At 39.3% G+C, this 21,507-nt stretch overlaps 1 protein-coding gene across 1 annotated transcript in view; it reads right to left on the reverse strand.

Moving 5' to 3' along the window:
* Positions 1–21,507, reverse strand: part of FRMD4B (FERM domain containing 4B) — a 154,005-nt gene that overhangs the window by 111,375 nt on the left and 21,123 nt on the right. The window contains exons 2-5 of the mRNA XM_063291563.1: positions 12,507–12,572; positions 10,581–10,675; positions 8,364–8,456; positions 5,931–6,015 (exon numbers count right to left, since the gene is read on the reverse strand). Coding sequence (XP_063147633.1) covers positions 5,931–6,015; positions 8,364–8,456; positions 10,581–10,675; positions 12,507–12,572 — 339 coding nt within the window. The remainder of the gene's footprint in view (positions 1–5,930; positions 6,016–8,363; positions 8,457–10,580; positions 10,676–12,506; positions 12,573–21,507) is intronic.

Consider the following 21,507-nt stretch of genomic DNA (forward strand, 5'->3'; position numbering starts at 1 on the left):
TGATGCATGAAAATAAATTATTTTGAACAAATAACTGATCTGGTGCAATAGTTTACCATCAGTATAGGATGAGTAAGCGGAGACTTACATAAAAAATGTAAATAAACTTCCTTGAGTATAGGAAATAAAAGGACTAGTAGGGTCATGTGACACACCTAAAAGATCAATATCCAAGTTGTATGAGTGTCCATAGATGGCCAAGGGGCCATGTGCCTGATAATGGGCATGATAATACAAATGACACTGCATGCAAACCTATGTCTAATGTCATGATATATGTGCTACCATTTTGACACTATGACTAGCTACAGATACTGCTGCCAAGCCTCCTCACTACAAAACCCATAAACCTCCACAGATTATGTCACAGAAGCTGACTAAAACTGTGTCTAAAGCAAAGAAAAGGAATCAAGCATGAGAAGTACAACAAGGTGTGGCAATCCAGATGTCAATGTGAAGGTAAACTGGAAAGCAAAACATGGTCAAGGTCAATGGCAAGCTCACTTGACCAACACTTCTTTCCAAAGCATTATTCGCTTTCAAAGTTTTCTCCCACCTTGAGTAAAGGTGGGGGTTAGGCATTCCTAACTATGATGACAACCTCTGAAGTAGAGAAGATAGCAACCATTGGAAGTATTCCATTTGCTTTTATAGGGCCTGTTTGCAAAGTGCCATTGATGTTCTCCTTTTGCTCTGAGCAAACAATAAAACAAGCTAGGTGGAAAACTAGGTGGAGCCTGAAGCAAATGTAGATTGAACCGTGCAGGCTGGTTTATCCTAAAGGCGTGTGAAATCCTGGTTTCAGTTGGAAAGGCCTTGTGCAATGCACCTTGTTAAGAGCCAGGCTAGTGTCAAAATACTTTCCACCGTAATCATGACAACCTTGCCTCATAAAAGTCTGAGTTTTTTTCCTGTCCGGCCTGTCCATCTTAAAAACAAAAAAAGAGTTCGAAACAATAAAGGAAACAGGGAGACAAGAGTGGAAGCACCCAAAACAATGCTATTAAGTCCCTGGCTTTTATATAGAGGCTTGGTATTTAGTTGTGAACCATGCCTGGAGCAAGGGAGTATCTGAATAGTTCTAAGACAAATGGGCCCACAAGCCCAGTAATTGATATCTTGCTTAGAGCAGACGCATCCCAACCTGTTTAAAAGACGTTTTCAAAGGCCTGCCTTAGCTAATGCTAAGCATTTCACAGAATGAAGTTTCAACAGTCCCAAGGAGAAAGGTCGCATGCCTGTGATGCATGAAAAAAGCCAATCCAACTTTCAGTACTGAACTCAGTTCTAATCCCCCACAGCGCATCATATGGCACTAATTACCACATTAACTACCCAAACTGGCTCTCTCAGGGTTATCAAAGGCCATTTGTTTTGTGGTATGATGGTTCATATAAGTAGTTTCAGGGGAGCTGATCTGCTCCCAGCATCATATATAGTATGTATAACCATCTTAGACACTGGCTAGGTTCACATACCTTGCTAAGCCATATTTTGACTTCCTTTGGTTTTGTTCTGAAGTGCTGTGTGAACCAGCCATTTGCTGGAGCCTAATAAGCATTCCCATAGTCCCAGCAAGGGATGAGGTTAAAATTACATTTGGGTTATACATAAATATGAACCAACCTAATTTGCATCCGAACCTTTACTTAAGGGCAAACTTAAATCACAGGTCCTGAATTAAAATAGAAATAGGAATACAATTATTCTTCAGATCCCACACTCCTGTTATTTATGCTACGTGATTTCCCTGCACCCCTTAAAACATACATGATATCAAATTGCACAGACAGACAGACATTAGGGGAAAATGTGTCCAAAATGTTCTTACAAGAATGTGTATATTAACTAGAGTTTGAAATAACTTGAAATAATGCAGGCTTCATAGAAAGTGTAAGGTTTCACATGACATAGGCGCCTTTTTGTATCAACTCCTTCATCTTGCCTGAGGAATCTTGCTCTTCCTCAGAGACGGTACTGTCAGTTTCTTCCATCAGCAGAAGGGTCGTTTGTGTTATTTGTGGTCTAATGCCTTTGTAATCCAGCGGTCAACATGAAGTAACAAGATATTGCTTGTCCAACAAAATGCAAAATGCTAGTGTAAGGACATAAAAGTCATGACAGAAACTGTAACAACTTTGATAGGATTTGTTCGCCATGCAAATACCGTACGATTTAAAGAATGAATTTCCATTACTAGCTTGATTGTCTTAGTTTGAATTTACCTCCAAGGTTATAATGCAAAAACTGGTTCCTTGCATTACAAAATAGATTCCAATCTTATAAGGACTTTCTGCAATGCCAGCAGTCCTCATTTGAATCAACAAGTCATCAGTTTTTCCAGTACAGTCCTTGTCATTCTGACTATTCATTTTTACCAGGATATTATATTTAGTTTTACTTTTATACCTGACTGTGCCTGTTGAAATCCTTCTAGTTTTTGCTGCTGAATACGTCTTTCAATTCTGTTTTTGCCTTCCTCGGGGATCAATTATACGTTACCTGCTAGATCTTACTGAATCATAGTTTGTCACCTCTGACTGTTGGCTACTGCTGAGCTACTAAGAATTAGAAACATCTGGAGTCCACAGATTCCCTACCTCTGCAACACAGGTTTTCATTTCAAGTGCAATCCACACACACTTTTATGAAAATAAATGCAGCACTATGCAAAACACTTGTGTATAATTGTGCACAAATTTAGGGTACTTTCAAAAGGAAAGTTGTTTTGGGGGGAGGGCAAAATAGAATATTCTAGTTATTGTTCTAAGTCCATTAAGCACTTTAAGGAGGGTATAATAAGCAGCTCACAAAGTATGCTCTGTAAGAACAAAAATAAACAGTGTGTTCAGACACGTTATATTACCTAGGAATATAGAAAGCTGCCTGGTATTGAGTCAGATTCCTGATCCATCTATTCCAGTATCAATACTGTCAGATACTGACAGTCAGATGCTGATCCATCATCAGTATCAATACCGACTGATAGCAACTGTCTAGGGCTCATGGCAGGCGTTGAACCTGGGGCTTCATGCAAATAATATGCCTACCTAGCATGAGGGTGGAGCTGTGGGCAAATGGTAAAAAAAAGTTAATAGCTCAGCAAAAATGCAGTCACTCCTTGTAAGCAGACCACAGAAGACGTTTATATGGTGCTGTTCTGTTTTCCTCCCCCACAAAGTACCACTTTGGGCTCCAGTTCTGAAGTACACATGTTTATCTCACAGTTGAGACTTGAGTCAGCTATTACTTTCCTGCAACAGTTCAACAGTTAATAAATGTCTAGTAACTCAGATACAATTATTGATCTAGCCAGGTTTCTGTACCACACCCCTCTATCTAAGCTTCTTCACTCTAGGCTACTACATTCTTGGCCTCCAGGTATTGGTGGGTGTTGTATGAGATCTCTGATATGGATAGCCCTTTCCATTTCATTCTTTAGCTAAGCTGTGCATGCAAGAATATTATGGATGAATTTCACTTATCAGGCTTAGAGGTATTGAAAGTTTCTGCTACATAAAAGAAGATGTAGAATTGAAGTAATCCTCAATTCTGAAAGGAGGGGACTAACAGATTACTGAAATAGAGATTTTTTTTCTTGAATGTGCTTGAGGCATTGTGACATTTGCATCTCCAGTCTAATACAGGTATGTTCAACCTATGATTAGGTTACGGCTTGGACTATAAATAAATAAATATGAACTCCTGAGTAAACTCAGCAGTCATGGAAAAAGAGATGAATCCTCTTGGGAATATGTCATTGATTAAATACAAAATGTGGGCGTGGTGGTGGTGGGAAAATAAACAGAAAGTTGTCACAATGGAGCAGGATAAAGAGTTGAGCCCATCAATGTCCTACATTGGTAGTGGTTACTGCAGATTTTTTGGAATATATAAGTAATCAGGATTTCAATATGAACAATGAACTGTTGAAGTATAAGATTTGATTCAGAATAGGGAAAGCAGGCTGAATAAAAATTTCCTTCTATCTGAGCGAAAGGAGCAACACATGTCAAATGTTCAGTGTCATTAAATGTAAAATGAAATGCATTGGGGTATAAGGCCCCCCCTCTCATATTTTCACACATGCATTTCACTAATGGGAACTAATGAGTAAGATTAGCTTGAGACCAATATTATCATCCATTTAGTGTCTAGAAGTAGAATCAGGAGTGGTAAAGTTCCTAATGATAATTAGGAATGGAAAAATAAAATTTCCACAAACATAACTATTTATATAAATTTAAGACACAATCATACTTGGACTACTGTGTTCATCTCACAGAAGGTATGACAGGGCTGCCTTCTGCATATTAGGCAGAAAGGAGTAATCAAAATGATCAGAAGATTTATGCAGATAATTAATTTATGGAAATTAATGCCATAATATGTCCTAATGGCTAGTGGTTCAGATGATTTTAAAAGAGGATGGAATAAATTAATGGAGAAGTTGACTATAATCCTTACATTAACAGCCGTGCTGTTCTGTTTCTTGGCTTCTCAACAGTGTTTTATTTCATCTAACAATTCTCTGATTTACCAGCCTGACTATAATAAATGAATCATATGACAGAAACTTCTTGAATGGGGCAGTAGATGGGATCAGTGGATCTTGGCTGTTCCTAATCTCTAACATCAGAATCTGCCACCATTGGTTATGCTAGCTGGACCTACAAAGAATTACAGATGAGCGAGATTCTGCTCTTGAACATCAACCTATGTCCTAGTGGAATAAAATACTACATTGTAGAAAAGTGAGTCAGGAAGGCTAATTCAGTCCTCAGGGAGCCAAGGCTAGATTACTTTCAGTATTAAAGGTACTACCTCCCCCTCCTCACCTCCTGATTTGAATGACATGGGAATGAGCAAAAAGAAGTTTCATGTTATAGTGCACATGATTTTTCTAAAAAGACATTTACTGCATTTTTGGACTTGCCACCTGCTTCCAAAGCCACCTAGAAAAACTGGGCTTGGGGACAGTATTCTTCCCTTGGGCTGACTGGCAGGTTCCACAAGAAACCACAACCTGGAATCCATTTATCCCGATACCAATTAGCACACACCTACTTAGTGAAAATATGTTACTCTCAGTTCAAACTACTTACAAAGCAGTTGAAATTTTCATAGTTATCATATTTATAGTATCATAGATCACTGTCATTATAACCACTTCCTCTCAGCCCCAAACTATAAGCAGGAGGAACAATAGCAACAATGTTTATATTTTGAGCATATTCACTTTTCTTTTGCATGCATAAATGTGTACATATTCATTGCACACCCACATGAATATATACACCGTTTTCACCAGTCGTTTGTACTTTCATTCTACCTTGTTCTGGATATGCCCACAACTAATGAAGAAAGATATATACACAGTCCATTTGTCTCTGGTAAAAGTGTTCTGCACTACCATTTCTGGAAATATGACTTTACAATAGTTAAGACACTTATTTGACATGAAAAAACCTCTCTTGACATTTTAGTGAACAGAGCTGGTAGATGCTATGATTTTGATGGATGTTTAGAAGATTTCTTAAGAAAAACTATCTAGCTTTATTTATGCATTCTTTTCCAGTGAGGGAATTATTGTACAAGCCAAATCTTTCAGAGTTTTCTTTTATGTATACATTTAAAGCAACCCCCCCCCTTTTTTTTTTCTTTGCTTAACTTTTCCTCATACCCTATTTCTCCATTATGGATGCCACCTATTCCATTTTGGAGGCTGTTGCTTGTTCTATGTATTTGTGTGTCGATGTGTGCATGCGCACACATGCATGTGTGTGAAGGAAAGAGGGAATTATTTACTCACATTTCCTTTGGTTCATGGGGGCACATATCTAGAAGTGCATCCATATAATTCAGTTACTTATATGTTTACAGCTACTGAAGTGTAATCTGCAGTTGTATGAAAAACTGTGCCAAATTACCTGATGTACACAGGACTTTGCATTGAGGAAAAAGAGTTCAACTGTGGTCTTGTCCTTCAGAAAGGAAATGCTTTCTATGTAAAATCTAAAAGAAAGGGAAAGAGGAGTGATTTTATTATTTTTTAATAGCTCAGTTGTAAATCAAAGGTTAACAACCAATGCTGTTATACTGCATATCACGTAGTCCAACAACACTACACAAAAACATTAGCACAGTAAGTAAAACAAAAGGGAAGCCTTGTCAAACACATGTTAATGGCATTGTAAAAATGAGATTCTTGTGTGAATCAGTCAACTCAGCAAAGAAACTCACTCCCCAAGAGCACTTTTCAGTGACGCCATAAAGTTTCACTGCAATATAAGCCCAAGCTGGAAAGCACCTATTCATAATGTGCACTTTTTTGAAAGAAAAAGAAATAATGTTACCTATAAAATACATTTTTTTGATATTGTTGAGTCAGATTCTGATTTTTGAAATGTTTTAATAAAAATCTGATTGATAGGAACAACAGAGGAAAGAAGGGACAAGCTGCATTTGGAGAAATGCCATACCTATGACGCGGCTTCATTTGGTAACTTCTGGGTACTGGTTGTAACATGTTTGGTAATATATCATGCTGACAGCAGGTGTTTTTCATGGTAACTTAGCAGTAAGTTACCTTATTTAAGACACCGTTCTTAACAAACTGAGAACCCAGATGCCACCTGCCTGAATTAAGAACTGCTCATCTGGTCTCCTTTATGTCCCATGATTCCAAGCAGTCCATCACATGGAGATTTGTACCACTGGACCTGTGGTGACTTTACGAGTGGCCAAATCTGACAATTGCCCAAGGCCTCGCACTCAAGGGGAGGGCAATTTTGGCAATTCTGCAAATCAAAAGAGGAACTCTAGGGTATAACATTCAAGATATATATCCAAATTTGCATGTAGTACTTCACATTCACTGCCCTGTTATTACTTGCACCTGCAGAGAAGTCATTTTCAAAAGTGAAAATTATAGGTGCTCAAGGTGCTAGATTAGCAATGATCTCAGCAGAAAGTAACACTGGAAAGGCATTGGATTATATTGATATCATTGAAGAGTTTTCATCCAAAACGTCTCAAAAAGTTTCATGTCTGTAACTATTGTCATGTCATTAAGTTGTCAGTTTGTGTTCTCTTAAGATAGCAGATGAAGATGTGAAAATAAGATGAAGTCTTAATCATGAAGATAAATACTGAAGAACAAAACTCATCATTTTGTTCTTTTGTTTCATTTATGAAATTTGGTAACTGTACTTGCAGGGCTATGTCGCAGATTGAGAATAAGATCACATATATCAGGAACAGCGCTGATAGGTTATAAAAAGGAGAGTCCCACAAAGACACAAAAACTCTAAGGCCACCGTGGATATAAGCAATTGTGGCATCACAATTATGAAATATTTCCTCCAAGAGATTAACACATCAACATTGGTTGCATTTCAGAACCTAGGTTCTTGTGTTCTGAGCTTGCTTCTTTTTCTTCAGATGTTTCATTATCAGGCTAGGTAATGTCATCAGTGCATAGGGGTGAGGGTGGAGGTAGAGTTTGCTGGCTATTTTTATGCAGTCGCTTGTCTTACCAGCCTTCACTGGAGTGTTTGTTTTTCTTCTTTGATTGCTTTTGGGGTGGGGTATTCCCTGAAGCTTTGACAATGGCTCATTTTCTATTTTGTTCTTATTTTATTGTCTGCACAGGAAATATGGATTTTGGAGGGAGATATTTTAAAGCACCTCCAACCTGTTCAATCATGTGCAATCACAACACATAAAGAGGACTAGGAAGTTCCTCAAAACGTTTTCTGCATACTGCATTTTAGATGTAAAAAACACTAGTATACTGAGTCATCTTGTTAAGGCTTAAATAGAACATTTACCACATGAGATGGCATACCGGCTAGGAAGCGATAGGGAAACGTGACACGCATGCCCATGCAAATGTCCTTCTGATAACTATTTTTTTTTATTCTGCCCACTCATTTATCATTAACAATAAGAAAAAAACATTAATTCTTTTTTTAAAAAAATTCTTGCTTACAACTAGAAATTCCACAGTGCAAATTTATTTTGTATGGCGCTGTGGGTTAAATCCCTGAGCTGCTGAGCTTGCCGATCGGAAGGTTGGCGGTTCGAATCCGCGTGACAGGGTGAGCTCCCATTGCTAGTCCCAGCTCCTGCCAACCTAGCAGTCCGAAAACGTGCAAATGTGAGTAGATTAATAGGTACCGGTTCGGCAGGCAGGTAACGGCGTTCCGTTTAGTCATGCCGGCCACATGACCATGGAAGTGTCTACGGACAAACGCCGGCTCTTCGGCTTTGAAACAGAGATGAGCACCGCCCCGTGGAGTTGGACACGACTGGACTTAATGTCAAGGGAAACCTTTACCTTTACCTATATCCATACTCACCTGACTGCAAAAAACAAAGTTGCTGGACCTGGTTTCTTAGGCAAATCATGATCCAGTACTCTGTGATCTAACTGTAGCCAGACATTGTGTCCCCTGAAAGTATCGGAACAGAACAGGAAACAAGGAAACAGAAGAAACAAATGATTTTAGTTCACATAGTTGAGGCCATTTCTCAGCAGTATATAAGATCCTGGTGGCTGCCTCTTCCAACTCCCTCATTTCATTTCTTTCCTATCTCACTCAAAGCACAGATAATGCCGCTTTTATAAAGGTGCAGGGAGTTCCTCTCTCTTGGTTAAGAACCAGTTAATGGGCTGAAATATGATTGTGAACAGGGGCCAGAATGAAATATAGGAGTAGTAATTGGCACGCACATAATTGGCTCAGCTTTCTCAGAAAGATTGGAAGTGGCAGCTGACTGTCCACTCAAATGCAAGATCTGGAGGTCATGAACTCTATACCATATTTCCGAAGGTGATCAGAGACTAGAGATGTAATAAACTGGTAGCATGATTACTTTATCAAGGGTTCCAATCCTGGTTTCCAAATTATTTATACCAGTTAACTATCTCTTAAAAACTTACCGACAATCCCACTTGCTCCATGAAAAAAAAAAAAAGGAAATTAGGGTTTAAGTTCTTGAGCAAAGGAATTACCAGCCTTCAATATCCTATTATACCACTTTACTAAATCAAAACTAACAGAAAGGAAAAGGCCACTGCTTTAATTCACTTTTTACACCTCATCCACAGCAGATGAATTGGGCCTCTCTCATTATTCCTAACTGGATATGAAAAAAGTTGGAATGCGACCTATCTGGATGGCACTAGGTATGGGGTGGTAGTTCAATCTTCATTTGTTCCTTTCACATCTGCATTTTACAATGGCCTACAATGAATTTATAGATGTATTTTTGAAGGGGAAAAATAAGCATAGAGAGAAAGAAAGTCTTCACCATTAAGGGGTATACAAATAATAATACATTATTATTATTCACCAGTGCTTTGATTGAACAATATTTGTGTCACTGAGTCACACCAATGCCTGATGGAGAGAGAGGGTTTAAGTGGTGTCTCCTGCCACCATAGTAAATATAACAGGGAATTAAAAAAACAGGGTTTGGCTGCCCTCTGGAGGTTGCAAATTCATAATCAAAATAACACAAAGAGAAATGTAATGTTAATAGATATTTTCCTAAGCTAAAAAGTTAAGAGGAGGAGAGATTTCCCCGTGGCAGAAAATGCAAAGCTATATTGACAGACTTATGTTTTCTAGGAATTCTTTCTCAAATAGGAGCACGTCTTCCAAAGAAATGCACCAACACCTTCAAAATCTATTGAAAGAACTGATCTATAGGAAAGTTGAGAACATCCAGCAATAGGAAACCAAACATTTACATAGCAGAAAATGTATGTAATATGTATACAGTTTATTTTGCATACAAATATATGTCTGTATGTGTAACAAAAGCCTACAGGTAAAATCTGAGAAGTTCTGGAACACATGAAATTCTGGTGCTTCATCTTTTCATGGCTGCATCTTCCCTGCTCTAAATTCTGCCGCCAATCCCAGTACTTGAGTACCGTCTGCACATACGAACAGGTAGACTTGTAATCCTATATGTGTGAAACTTGTAATCCTATACGTGTGAAAGGCATGGAACTTAAGTTGGAGTGGAGAAATGGTAATTGGAAGAGTGCTAAGTACTGCTCTAACCAGCCTCTTCTCCCCTCCAATTCTTGCACACAAGACATTTAGCCTAGCCTCCCCAATCTGAATGTCCTCCAGCTGTATAGACTTCAACACAACAATCTTTTAACAGCTGGCCAGCTGGCTGAGGAGCTTTGGGAGCTGTAATCCAAGTATCTGGCTGGGAAAGTCTATGTAATCCCTAAGAAATGCTGTTTACTGGGTTTCTGAAATATGTAAATAATGCTAGCACCTCAATGACCTAGGTTGATCTTGAAAAAGTTGAGCAGGATAAGTAATCAATAATCTAGCAATAAAACAAAATAAAAGGCATAGCAATTCAGTTAACACTATGCATATCCCAAAAGCAATGTTTTTTGTTACAGTCACAAAAGAAGGTGAATTCTACAGTTCGACTACTTCAATCAATAACTGAAGGCTATGATATTATTTAAAAATAAATTTGGAAATGTCAGTATAATTTTTGACTATTCAAGGGGTTTAAAAATAACTGCATGATATACTTACATATCATCTATGAATGTTATCCCAAAATATTCCTTTTCTTTGAGGTTGAAATGTGAAGCCACCAAATCTAATAATTCCCGTGACAAAAGTTTAGGCTATTGGCAAAAAAAAAAAGTATGATGTTATTCTTGCAATCTCTGTATTAGAAACAATTATATCCAATCATCTCCCCCCCCCCCGCTCCCCATTCCAAATAACACTTTTAGAAAAGTCTTAACTCTTTCCAATTAGGCTATGTCTCTTAAGGGTTTTAGCTTTGAGTGGAAAAGCAACTTTAATTTTCACAGTAATAGGGATGGAGGAGGCAGCCCTTCCTTACTTACATGTCTTCACAAGTAATTAAAATGCCAGTGAAGATACAACCAAACCATTTTTTTCTGCCATGAAATTATCTATTTAAAATTATTCCAACCAAACTCCACTGCAATAGGACTCTACTGAATTAAAACCAGATTCCCACTGTAACATTATCAAGGAGTTATCATCATTATCAAATAGTAGACAAAGTAAAACTGATACACAACACAATGCAGCCCATGTTGATCACCTAAATGCAACTAAAAGTAGGATTTTAGAGGTGGAGAGACCCTTGGAGGCCCTCTAATCCTCTCAGCAAAAAGTAGGAATCTTGAAATGACTCTGACATGTTGGTATCCATCATCAACCAAAGTTGAGTCCGAGAAAGTTGATTCCACTGCTGAAGAGCAATCACCTCTCAGAAATCTCTCCTAAGGTTTAGATGAAACATGCTTGCTTGAATCCACTAGTTGTAGTCCTTCCTTAAGAGCAATAGAGAATAAATCTACTCCAACTATTACTATAGCTAAGAAATGGGGGCATTAACACACTCGGCCTTATGAAAGGCCAACAGGATCGGGGACATCCTGATCTCTGAAGGGAGTATATTTAAACTACTTAGACTACTTCAGTGGAATGGATGGGAGACTACTTGAGAAATACTTTCAGTTGGAGTCTGGGCAACAAAACACAAGATAAAACTGAATTAGATCAGAAATGAAGGAAAGAACTGATCAATGGTACTGTTACGATGTACTTATCGAGATTATAGAGATACCTAAAGGGTACCATTTCGCCTTTCCTACAGGTTATAAAGCGACCTAACTCTTTCAGATGTTCTTCAGCGGGTTAAATCTGGAATATTCTCCCTTCAGAGATCAGGATGTCCCCGATCCTGTTGGCCTTTCATAAGGCCGTGAAGACTTGGTTAAGTGTCCAGGACTGGGCCACCGAGTGTGTTAATGCCCCCATTTCTTGGCTATATTAACATCCATCCATTGCTTACTTGGTGTCCATATATATTTATTTTGTACTTGTAATTGTTTTAATTTAACTGTTTTATAATTTTTATGATTGTAAGCCGCCCAGAGTCACTTGTTGAGATGGGTGGCTATAGAAAATAAATAAATAAATAAATTTCTATATCAGTCATCTTCATCGTTGTCTTTCCTCTGGGTACACTCCAGTTTCTTGATTTCTTCATAAATATAGTGCCCAAAGTACTCCAGAAACGATGAGTCCTGGTAAATTATTCTCACCACCTGAACTAGCTACTATGCATCCCCACTTTCTTAGAGCTACTGTTGTACCACTGAAGTGAGCTGGAGAGCAGGGCTGTGCAAACTCTTTAAGTGTTTTGAACCTCAAGCAAGCATGAAGACAACACCTATCTGTTATTTATTAAAACAGCCTGCTTCTGCATGAGCCTGATAAAGGTGTTGCAGCATGATTTTTCCAAGCTTGTGTCAGAGCTTAAGAAAACCTGCTGCTTCAAATAACAACAGGGAGGTGTTGTACTTGCACAAAGTTTACAACATTTCTTCCAAATGATGTTTGAAGCATGATCAGCCCTGCTGAAAAGGTCTGAAAATCAATGCTACAGAGACAATAAAACTATTAATGTTTCACCTGAACTAGTAGCTCCAGCTTCCTATCATCCAGAAGCCATACTTGGCAGTGCCTCCCTTCTGTCATCTGTAAAACAAATGGAACAGCATTGACAGTTGAACAATAATGGATCTTCATTCCAAATGTTCAAAGTGCATTTCTATACTTAATCTGTGTTTGTACATGCCCACCTACACACACACACACACACACACACATACATGAATAACATTGCAACAGTACCATTGATCAGTTCTTCTCTTCATTTCTGATCTAATTCAATTTTGTCTTGTGGTTTTGTTGCCCAGACTCCAACTGGAAGTATTTCTCAAGCAGACTCCCATCCATTGCACTGAGGTAGTCTAAGTGGTTTAAATGATTTAATTATGAGATTTTTGTCTCATCTATGAACTCTTCTTAGTATAGTTGTAACATTTTATGGGATAAAATAGATGAGTGGTTGATAGCAGCAGACCCTAGCCTGTAATTCTCTGAACATCAACAAATCTATTCTACTGAAATGTGGGACTTACCAGTCATCTCTGAGTAATACTGTACATAATCAGAGTACATTGAATCTTACTTCTTTGATCGATGGTATTAAATAGTTTTACTTTATTTTAGAAGTACAAGCTAGGGCATCTGCTTTTGTTTTTATGAGACAGAAGTCATGCTTCCCCCAGTGTTGATTCTGCTTGAGATAAAGGAATGTGTATTTCGAGTCTGGGAAGCTGGCTGTCATTTCTGCAAATGCAGACTGGCCTCCCAACATGATCCTTTAATTGGAGATGCCAGCAGTAACTGGAGCTCTCTTGCATACAAACTTTGTGCATTACAAATGAAAACCATGGCCTCCTCTTGTTTGAGGTTACTGAATAAAAATGTATAAAATCTGGTTGTACCTCTAGAACTTTAGTAAGATGGTTTTGTGATTTCAGTTTGGTTAAATTGGTTGAATTAATTAGTATAAGCCTAATTTCTTAGCTTTCAAAGCTATTTCTAAAGGCAAGAGAAAGTAGTTTTTTCAGATTCAGACAATGGCTGAGATTCACATACTATACTAAGGCATAATATGGCTTGCTTACAGAACATCAGGAGACTGTCTTCAGGACTGGAGTTTGGACGAGGGCCTGGAGGACTATACCCTGGATGGGAGCCAGGATTGAGCACCAGGATTCCCAGTATTGTTTGTGAATGAGGGTGGGGGGGGTAGAAGTTAGGTTAGTGAGGAGCGTCAAAAACTTGAAAGGTGTCTGGGCTGATTGGGATAGGGTGCTAGATGGCAGAGGATGCTAGATTGAGATAGGGTGCTAGATGGCAGAGGGCTTTCCTAGCAGGGGAAGAATCACAGACAGGAGGAGATTTGGTGGAATGAGATCATGATGGGCAACTTCCTGCATCAGGAAAGGAAGGTTTGATATCCAGAACAGATCCCCCCAGTTGCAACCATTAGGGACAGTTACTGTGGTACATTCACAGTTCACAGTTACTGTTCACAGTTACTGTGGTACGTTCTACATACAGCTGCCCCTGGAAAGCATTTGGAAGCTACAACTGATACAAATGCAGTAGCCTGGGCAGTGATGGGTGTATCCCAATATGCTCTGGTGACCCACTGCTTTGGGAGCTGCATGGATTTCCATTTGGCTTCTAGGTGTAAGCAAGGGGCCAGTTGCCACTTAAAAGGTTTTACATAGCTCTAGACTGGATTCTTGGAGGGACCACCTTCTCCAGTATTCATCTACTTGTCCCATTAGGTTGAACAAGATTTATTCCCTCCATGTCCGACCCATATGAAAATGCTATCTGACAGGGCCTCGGAAGTAGGCATTTTCAATTGCCATTCCCTTAGTTTGGAATTCCATCCCCCCCCCCCCCCAAGATCTGGTCTACTCCTTCCCTGCTGGGTTTTATGAGAGCAATTAAGACTTGATGGTTATTCCATCAAGCTCATGAGGAGGGCATGCTATGACCGAAGATCTGAATTCTGCAATCATGTGTTTTTGTACTTTTGGGGGGGCGGTGGGGGGGAAATGTTGATACTATATTTGGTTTACTTTATGGTTGGCTTTATTATTTGTGTGTGTGTGTGTGTGTGTGTGTATACACATACACATACAGAGAGAGAGAGAGATTGAGAGCGAGCAATAGATTATGCAAGGAACAAACGTGTTGGGTTTTAGCTTAGGAGAGTGTATGGACTCAGTCAATATAATTTACAAATCAGGATTTGTAGCTTGGTGAAATAAGTAACAAAATCAGCATTCATACTATTTATTTATTTAATTTCTATAGCTGCCCATCTCGACAAGTGACTCTGGGTGTCTATTTATCTATTTATCTAGAATGGGCTGTGTTATGTACTAACACAACTTTCCCCAGTCTGTCACCTACAGAGATGCTAGGACTAGATGATACTCCAGAATTTCAACATCAGCCAAGGTGTATGCAAATTTTGGGAGTGTAATCCTGATGGATCTGGAAGATGCCAGGTGAGGAATGACTGAATTAGTTAGAGGACCAAAAGGTGTGAGATGGTCCCATGAATGCTGGCTAGGGTGGTGAATTCCCTCCACTGAAGAAAAAAAGCAGTACAATTTCTTTTCTGCCTTAAGAAAAAATTTATGACTTCAAAATAGTATACAGCATAAAATGATGGAATCCAATTCACTATTAAGACAAATGATCTATATAGAGAATCCCATGTGTCAAATGCCACAACAATTAAAATGATTTGACTGCAATATGATAGTAAGAGAGAGAGTAAAAGACAGCCTTAGCCATGAAAACTTGATTTGTGACGTAAAACCTTCAGGCTATTTTTGCAGTTCTACCCAGGAGCAGCAGGATGCTCTCACATACCAAGGCTGCTGTTATAGGCAGTATTTTTAGACCCCACAATGTCACCAAGTTGTACTCCAGATGTATATAGATGCTGTATAAACAGGAAGCCTCAGGGAAAAAAGAAACCCAATTTTGGAAGTAAAAAAGCAAGAAACAACCTGTATATCTAAATACAGAAGAGCGTTATAACAAGCAGGCTTCAGAGAGTGTTTTTCAAAAATATAGAACTCTGATTCATTCTCTGCTTGGAATTATGATTTTATGTTCTCGAGGCAGAAAGTTGTTTGAATTGGCAAACTCTGTCACCCTCTCTTCTTTTACCGTAAGATTGTATTTTAATGTTCCCCAAGATGTTGTATTTTTAAATAAGCAAAAATGCCAAGACATATTTGGAAACAAATTACAGTAAGCATTCTCTCCGTGTGTATTTATTTCAAGGATATATAATTGTCCATTGCTTAGTTAGAATCAAATTACTCTTTTCACTCACTTTGTGCGGAAACCTACAGCAAGTCCACCCATCTTAAAGTTGCTGAGATTGAGAAACACTAGTCTAAGGATTCTTTAAAATCCGTAACGTACGAAGGGAATTTGAATTATGGGACAGGTGTATAGTATATTACTGAAAAGGACTTTAACATGTTAGATAATAAAATGAAATGCTGTGCTGAAACTGGCAAATGAAATGTTTCATGTTCAAATGGGAATCAAAAAGTATAGAAGTCATTCAGCATTCAGTATATACTTTGGGACAAGCAGGTGAGCATCCAGTGGCTTGAAGACTCCACGTAGCCCCAAAGGTCATTTTTGTAACCCTTGCCCTCCCCCAGATATGATTGCTGAAAAAGCTGCCATTTGGTGTTTGGCATCTCCAAGTTAAAAAGGCTTATCAATGTTAAGAAGTAATGAAACTCCCAAACACCCCCAAACCAGCTCCCAAACACCCCCAAACCTCTGTGAGTGACATGGCTCCATGCTGTTTGCAGCTTTCAGACATTGAAAAACCACTAAGTACTGCTCTTAGGCACCAAAAAGGTGCCCATGTCTGGACTAAGGTGTCTGGCTTCTGTGGCAGTAGTGGAGAATTCGTGGTGATGATCCACGAAGTTTAGCGCCTCTTGACAGCCATGGACAAAATTTCAGAATTTCAAAACTGCTCAGAGTGGCAGTTCCACAACACCTGGAAGCCACAAGTTCTGCATTCCTGGTTTACATGAAACCTTCTGCTCTGAATTCTGTATTCATGGGGCTGCTGTCTTCAGGACCAACTAGAAATATGGACTTGATTTGCTTTCTGGCTCCAAGCAAAAATTATTTCATTCTATTTTTTCAGAACTTACAATAGCTCATTAATTTTATACTTGCTGTTTCTCTGTTTTAACTTCTGTTTCACCCGTTCGGTAGTCATTTTGCATTTTAAAACATGCTATATAGTTTTAATATATATTTAATTTTAAAATCTAAGCATTTTATTGCGGGTTTCCTTGGAAACTCGTATTGAAAGGCCCTAATCATAAATAATTAGTGAAAAATCTTACTCTCTTGAATGGAACTTTTCTCAGATTAAAAAAAAACCTGAATGCTGGAAAAGTTTGGCTCAGCCCTATTTTTTGAGCGTGCATTTAATTATTTTAACATCAGTTTCAGGACTGTCATGTGACTAAATGCAGACAGCGATCTGCACAAGCTAGTTCTATTGGCACTATTTTTGATTTTGCTCAAAGAGTTTATGGGATGGAGGGCAGATCCATTACCTACCAATTTTAAATTTTTAACAGCTCATAAGGCAGTTTAAAAAAATCTGTGAGTACAGTCATTTCCATTTTTAAAGATCCCAAAGGAATCTGCCCATCTTCCAGCTATTTAGCTAAAGCAGTTAAGCTCCTTGTGGAATGACTCTCTGATTTAAGAATGGTTTATCTTATATTAGCTTAATCCTGTTGCCAGAATATAAACCAGGTTAATTCAGTCTTAATTGAAAAGGAAGAGCATCTCTGCAGAATAGTTTTATCTCGATTAAATGTAAAAAATCATGTAAAACTCACATAACCTAATTTTGATGAATGGCTACTAGCAGATAAAATCTTCCTGCCTTTTGAGTGAATTATTCTCACAAGAAGTTAGCTAGTAGTCCTCGACTTACAACCATTCATTTAGCGACTGTTTGAAGTTACGACAGTGCTGGAAAAAAGTGACTTATGACCGGTCCTCACACTTTCAATTGTTGCAGCGTCCCTGTGGTCACATGATCAAAATTTGGATGCTTGGCAACTGGCATGTATTTACGATAGTTGCAGCATCGCAGGGTCATATGATCACCATTTGCGACCTTCCCAGCCAGCTTCCGACAAATCAATGGGGATCCGCTTAACAATTGTTATGGAGATTGCAGGCGAGGAAGGAAGGGGCGCCTTCCAGGAGAAAAACGCACTCACAGTGTAGAAGACCTTGGGTGCCTGGCCAAGAAGTTCAGGCAGGATCTGTCTTAGAGTTTCTGGGTTTTTTCCCTTAGAGTCTGCTAGTTTTGCTCAGTTTGGCAAGATTCTGCTAGTATGGTAGAAACAATAAAGACTAGAGCTTCATTCCTGGCTCAGCGTAGTTTCTTTGCCTTATTTCTGACAACAACTGCTGCAAAAAATGTCATAAAATTGGTCATGTGATGTGGGTGTGGTCATGAGATGCCTTGCTTAACAACTGCACCACTTAATGACAAATTTTCCAGTCCCTATTGTGGTTGTAAGTCGAGAACTACCCTAATTTACACAAAGTTCAGCAAATTTGCCAGCATCTTCCTAACACTGTTAATCACTCACATCTTTCCTTATGACATAACTTGTGAATAGCTTTGAACTTTCCTCACTTGCATCTAACCATGATACAAACATGCCCTAGCAAAGTATTTTATTCTGCTGTGTCTCCATGAAATTCTCTCAACTTGTCCCTCGCCCACCTGTGAGACAGGCTTAAAAGTCAGCTATAACTATATTGGAGTTAAGCTAACAATATCCAACAACAGCTGCAAGGTGTGTAAAATCTGTAACATTTTGCTACCCATTCTATCAAAGATGTAGGTGACCAGTAGCAGGTGCAATCAGAAGGGTGCTTATTGGCTATTTCAGGGTAATACATGAGCATCCCTTCCCCTCTGGTCCCCAGTTAGTGATTTTTTTTTCCTAAAGAGCTGGGCAGAGCATCAACACCTTAAATAGTGCCAGGAGATCTTTCAGCACAGCCTTCTTGTGATCACTGTACCCTGCATCACTGGACAATCATGACATGCGGTAGCATTTTGCACCAGTTTCCATTTCCAGATGCTTTTCCAGGGTTGCTCTACATAAAGCACACTGCAGTAGTCAAGATGGGATGTAACCAAGGTATGAATAATTGCTGCTAAATCCAACCAACTGAAAGAGGAGTACAGCTAGCCCATTAGCTGTAACTGTAGAAATTCACTCTTCATCACTGTTATCCCCTGTGAATCTACTGACAGGGTAAGATAAATGAGCACTTCCAGACTGCAGACCTGTTCTTTCAGAGAGAACAGTCCTATCCAAAACAGAATTCACCTCTTTCCCCAGGTCTACTTTTCTCCTTACAAACAGCTCTTTTGTCTTATTTCCATCATCCAGACCATTATCAAAACTAGGCAATGTTCAAGAATGCTGATTACCCAAAAGAGTACCATCACTCTACTGAGTGTACCACCCTCTAACCTGTACCGGAATCCTGGCTTCCTTACCTGGCCTACCTCAAAGGTTGACAGTAATAACCCCCAGTCCAAGAGTGACCAGGGACTGTTCTATCATGGCAACAGAATTAAAGAGAGTTCATGTATTCTTAGGGAGAAATCCTTTTCCTGACTCACAACTTGGTTTTTCATTTTCTTTCATCTATTGTGTCTTTAGCTTTCACCATAATTATCATGCTTAGAAATATCTGTTCTGCATGCTTTTACATAAAGATTTAGCATGTGAGCAAAGCCAGTTGGTCTAGTGGTTAAGGCACCAGGTTAGAATCCAGGAGACTCTGAGTTCTAGGCCTCCCTTAGGCATGAAAGCCGGCTGGGTGACTTTGGGCCAGTCCCTCTCTCAACCCAACAGAGTTGTTGTGGGGAAAATAGGAAGATGAAGGAGTACTAGCTATGAGTTATTTATAAATAATAATAAAGGTGGGATAAAAAAAATCTAAAAGGCAAGCAGCCATCCTCTCTCTAAACTGTCTGTGACCTCAATGAACAGCAACTGTCTGCAAGCATACCATGGGTGCAGTAAGATTATCTGCAGCAGGGAGCCTGAACTTACTCACTGATGGGCAAGTATCTACATTTATATGAAGACTCCCTATTGCAGACAAGTACTGCATTGTACCAATGGAAATCAGCTCTTTAGTAACAACTTCAGGGTGACCTGGGAAAGGAAAAATCTATGTAAGCCATCCAGAGTCATGTATGTAAGTAAAGTTTATTGTTGTAATGTATGTGAGATGGGCAGCTGTGTAATGCTATCAAATAACTAACACCAGGTCTACACAAGAAGATATTGCTAAAGTAAAGGCTTTGCTCTGCTAATGTTTAAACTAGAGACTGAAAACACGGAGGATTTTTATACTTAGTGCTCAAACAATCTGTGGTGGTGTGTGGGGGTGCCTTCGAATCAGTGTTAGACTCCTGGTGACTGCCTGGACAAGTCCCTGCAGTTTTCTTGGCAAGGTTTTTCAGAAGTGGTTTGCCATTGCCTCCTTCATAGGGTTGAGAGAGAGGGACTGGCTCAAGGTCATCCAGCTGGCTTTGTCCTAAGGTGGGACTAGAACTCACGGTCTCCCAGTTTCTAGCCTGGTGCCTTAACCACTACCCCAGACTGGCTTTCAAATTATCTGTAACCTTTAAAAAAAGGTTAACAGCATTTCTGTTCCATGGTCCCCTTCCACCCACCTGCTCAGTGTGATCAGTACACTCAAAAAAAAAAATCCAAGCACTCACCTTGGTGCCCAGGGTAAGTGCCCCACTTGTCTACACCTAAGGCCATCTTTGGCAAGGGATCAAGTTCCCATGAGCAACACAGAACATTTCCTTAGAGTGGTGTTGACTGAGTTCCCAAAGGAGGTAGTACCAGGAAAAGGAGTTGGCACTTAATCTTGCAGATTTCTCCAATTTAAAAAACCTGCTTCAATTGCAGAGTGAGTTCCTTATAGCAGTCTAATAAAAAAGGATAGGTCCTTGGAGTCCACGGCTATATTCAGATAAGTGACATGGGCTGTAGTGCAGTTGGTGTAGTACTTGATACAGAGTTTGTGAGACTGACAAAAAGCATTTGGTAACACAGATTCTGACTGTTAGGATTCAGTTCTCTTTCAGTGATTCACTGCCTAGCCATTGCCTAACACAGCCTTCCTCAAGTTTTTGACACTGGAGGAACCCTTGAAATATTTTTCAGGCCTCGGGGAACCCCTGCACATTCAGGCTCAAATATAGGCCAGAAGTTACAAAATTATTATATTCATTTCATGTGTAGGCCTGTATATATGTATTAACAGTGTTCTTAAACTAAAAATGAAGAATGAAACTTACCTCTTTAATGTGAAGTTGCCTGAATTTGAAATAAAGTTTTAAATAAATCGTGATCTCCCAAGGAACCCCTAGTTGAGAAACCCTGGCCTAACATAATGAAATCACACTTCTTTACTCACAGGTATTGGAGGGGGGTGTCAATGCGCACATTGGACATTTTGAATGCTTGATCACAAATGGTCATGGGTGTGGTGTGGCCAGCTACAAGTGCCCATTTACCAGAAAGCAAATGATGGTTAGCCCTCCTCCCAAGCTACTCCCAGCTCACCATAGGTATCAAAACAAGATCAGGGGGAGGTTCATTTAATTTTGGCCAAGCCTGACCTCTTTGAAACCAATGTGAAAATGGCTAGGGTGGGATGGTTGGTGAACAGCAGGTGAAATTAAGTACAAGTAGGAAAGCTAAGCTGGGTGAGCTTTGACTTCTGCTGGACCACTAACATCTCTTTCCAACACAAGCAGCATTGTGCGAAAAGCAGCTGAAACTTAATGCCTTTGGGATGATGTAGTCCATAGTTATTTTGGCTGAGAAGTATTAACTTTGGCTTGGTCTGCGAGCTATTTGGGGATGGTTTCAAAACTATCCAGTGAAACTGTAGTTTGAGTCAGTAT

Source organism: Candoia aspera, chromosome 2 (assembly GCF_035149785.1).
Source record: "Candoia aspera isolate rCanAsp1 chromosome 2, rCanAsp1.hap2, whole genome shotgun sequence".
Lineage (NCBI taxonomy): Eukaryota > Metazoa > Chordata > Lepidosauria > Squamata > Boidae > Candoia > Candoia aspera.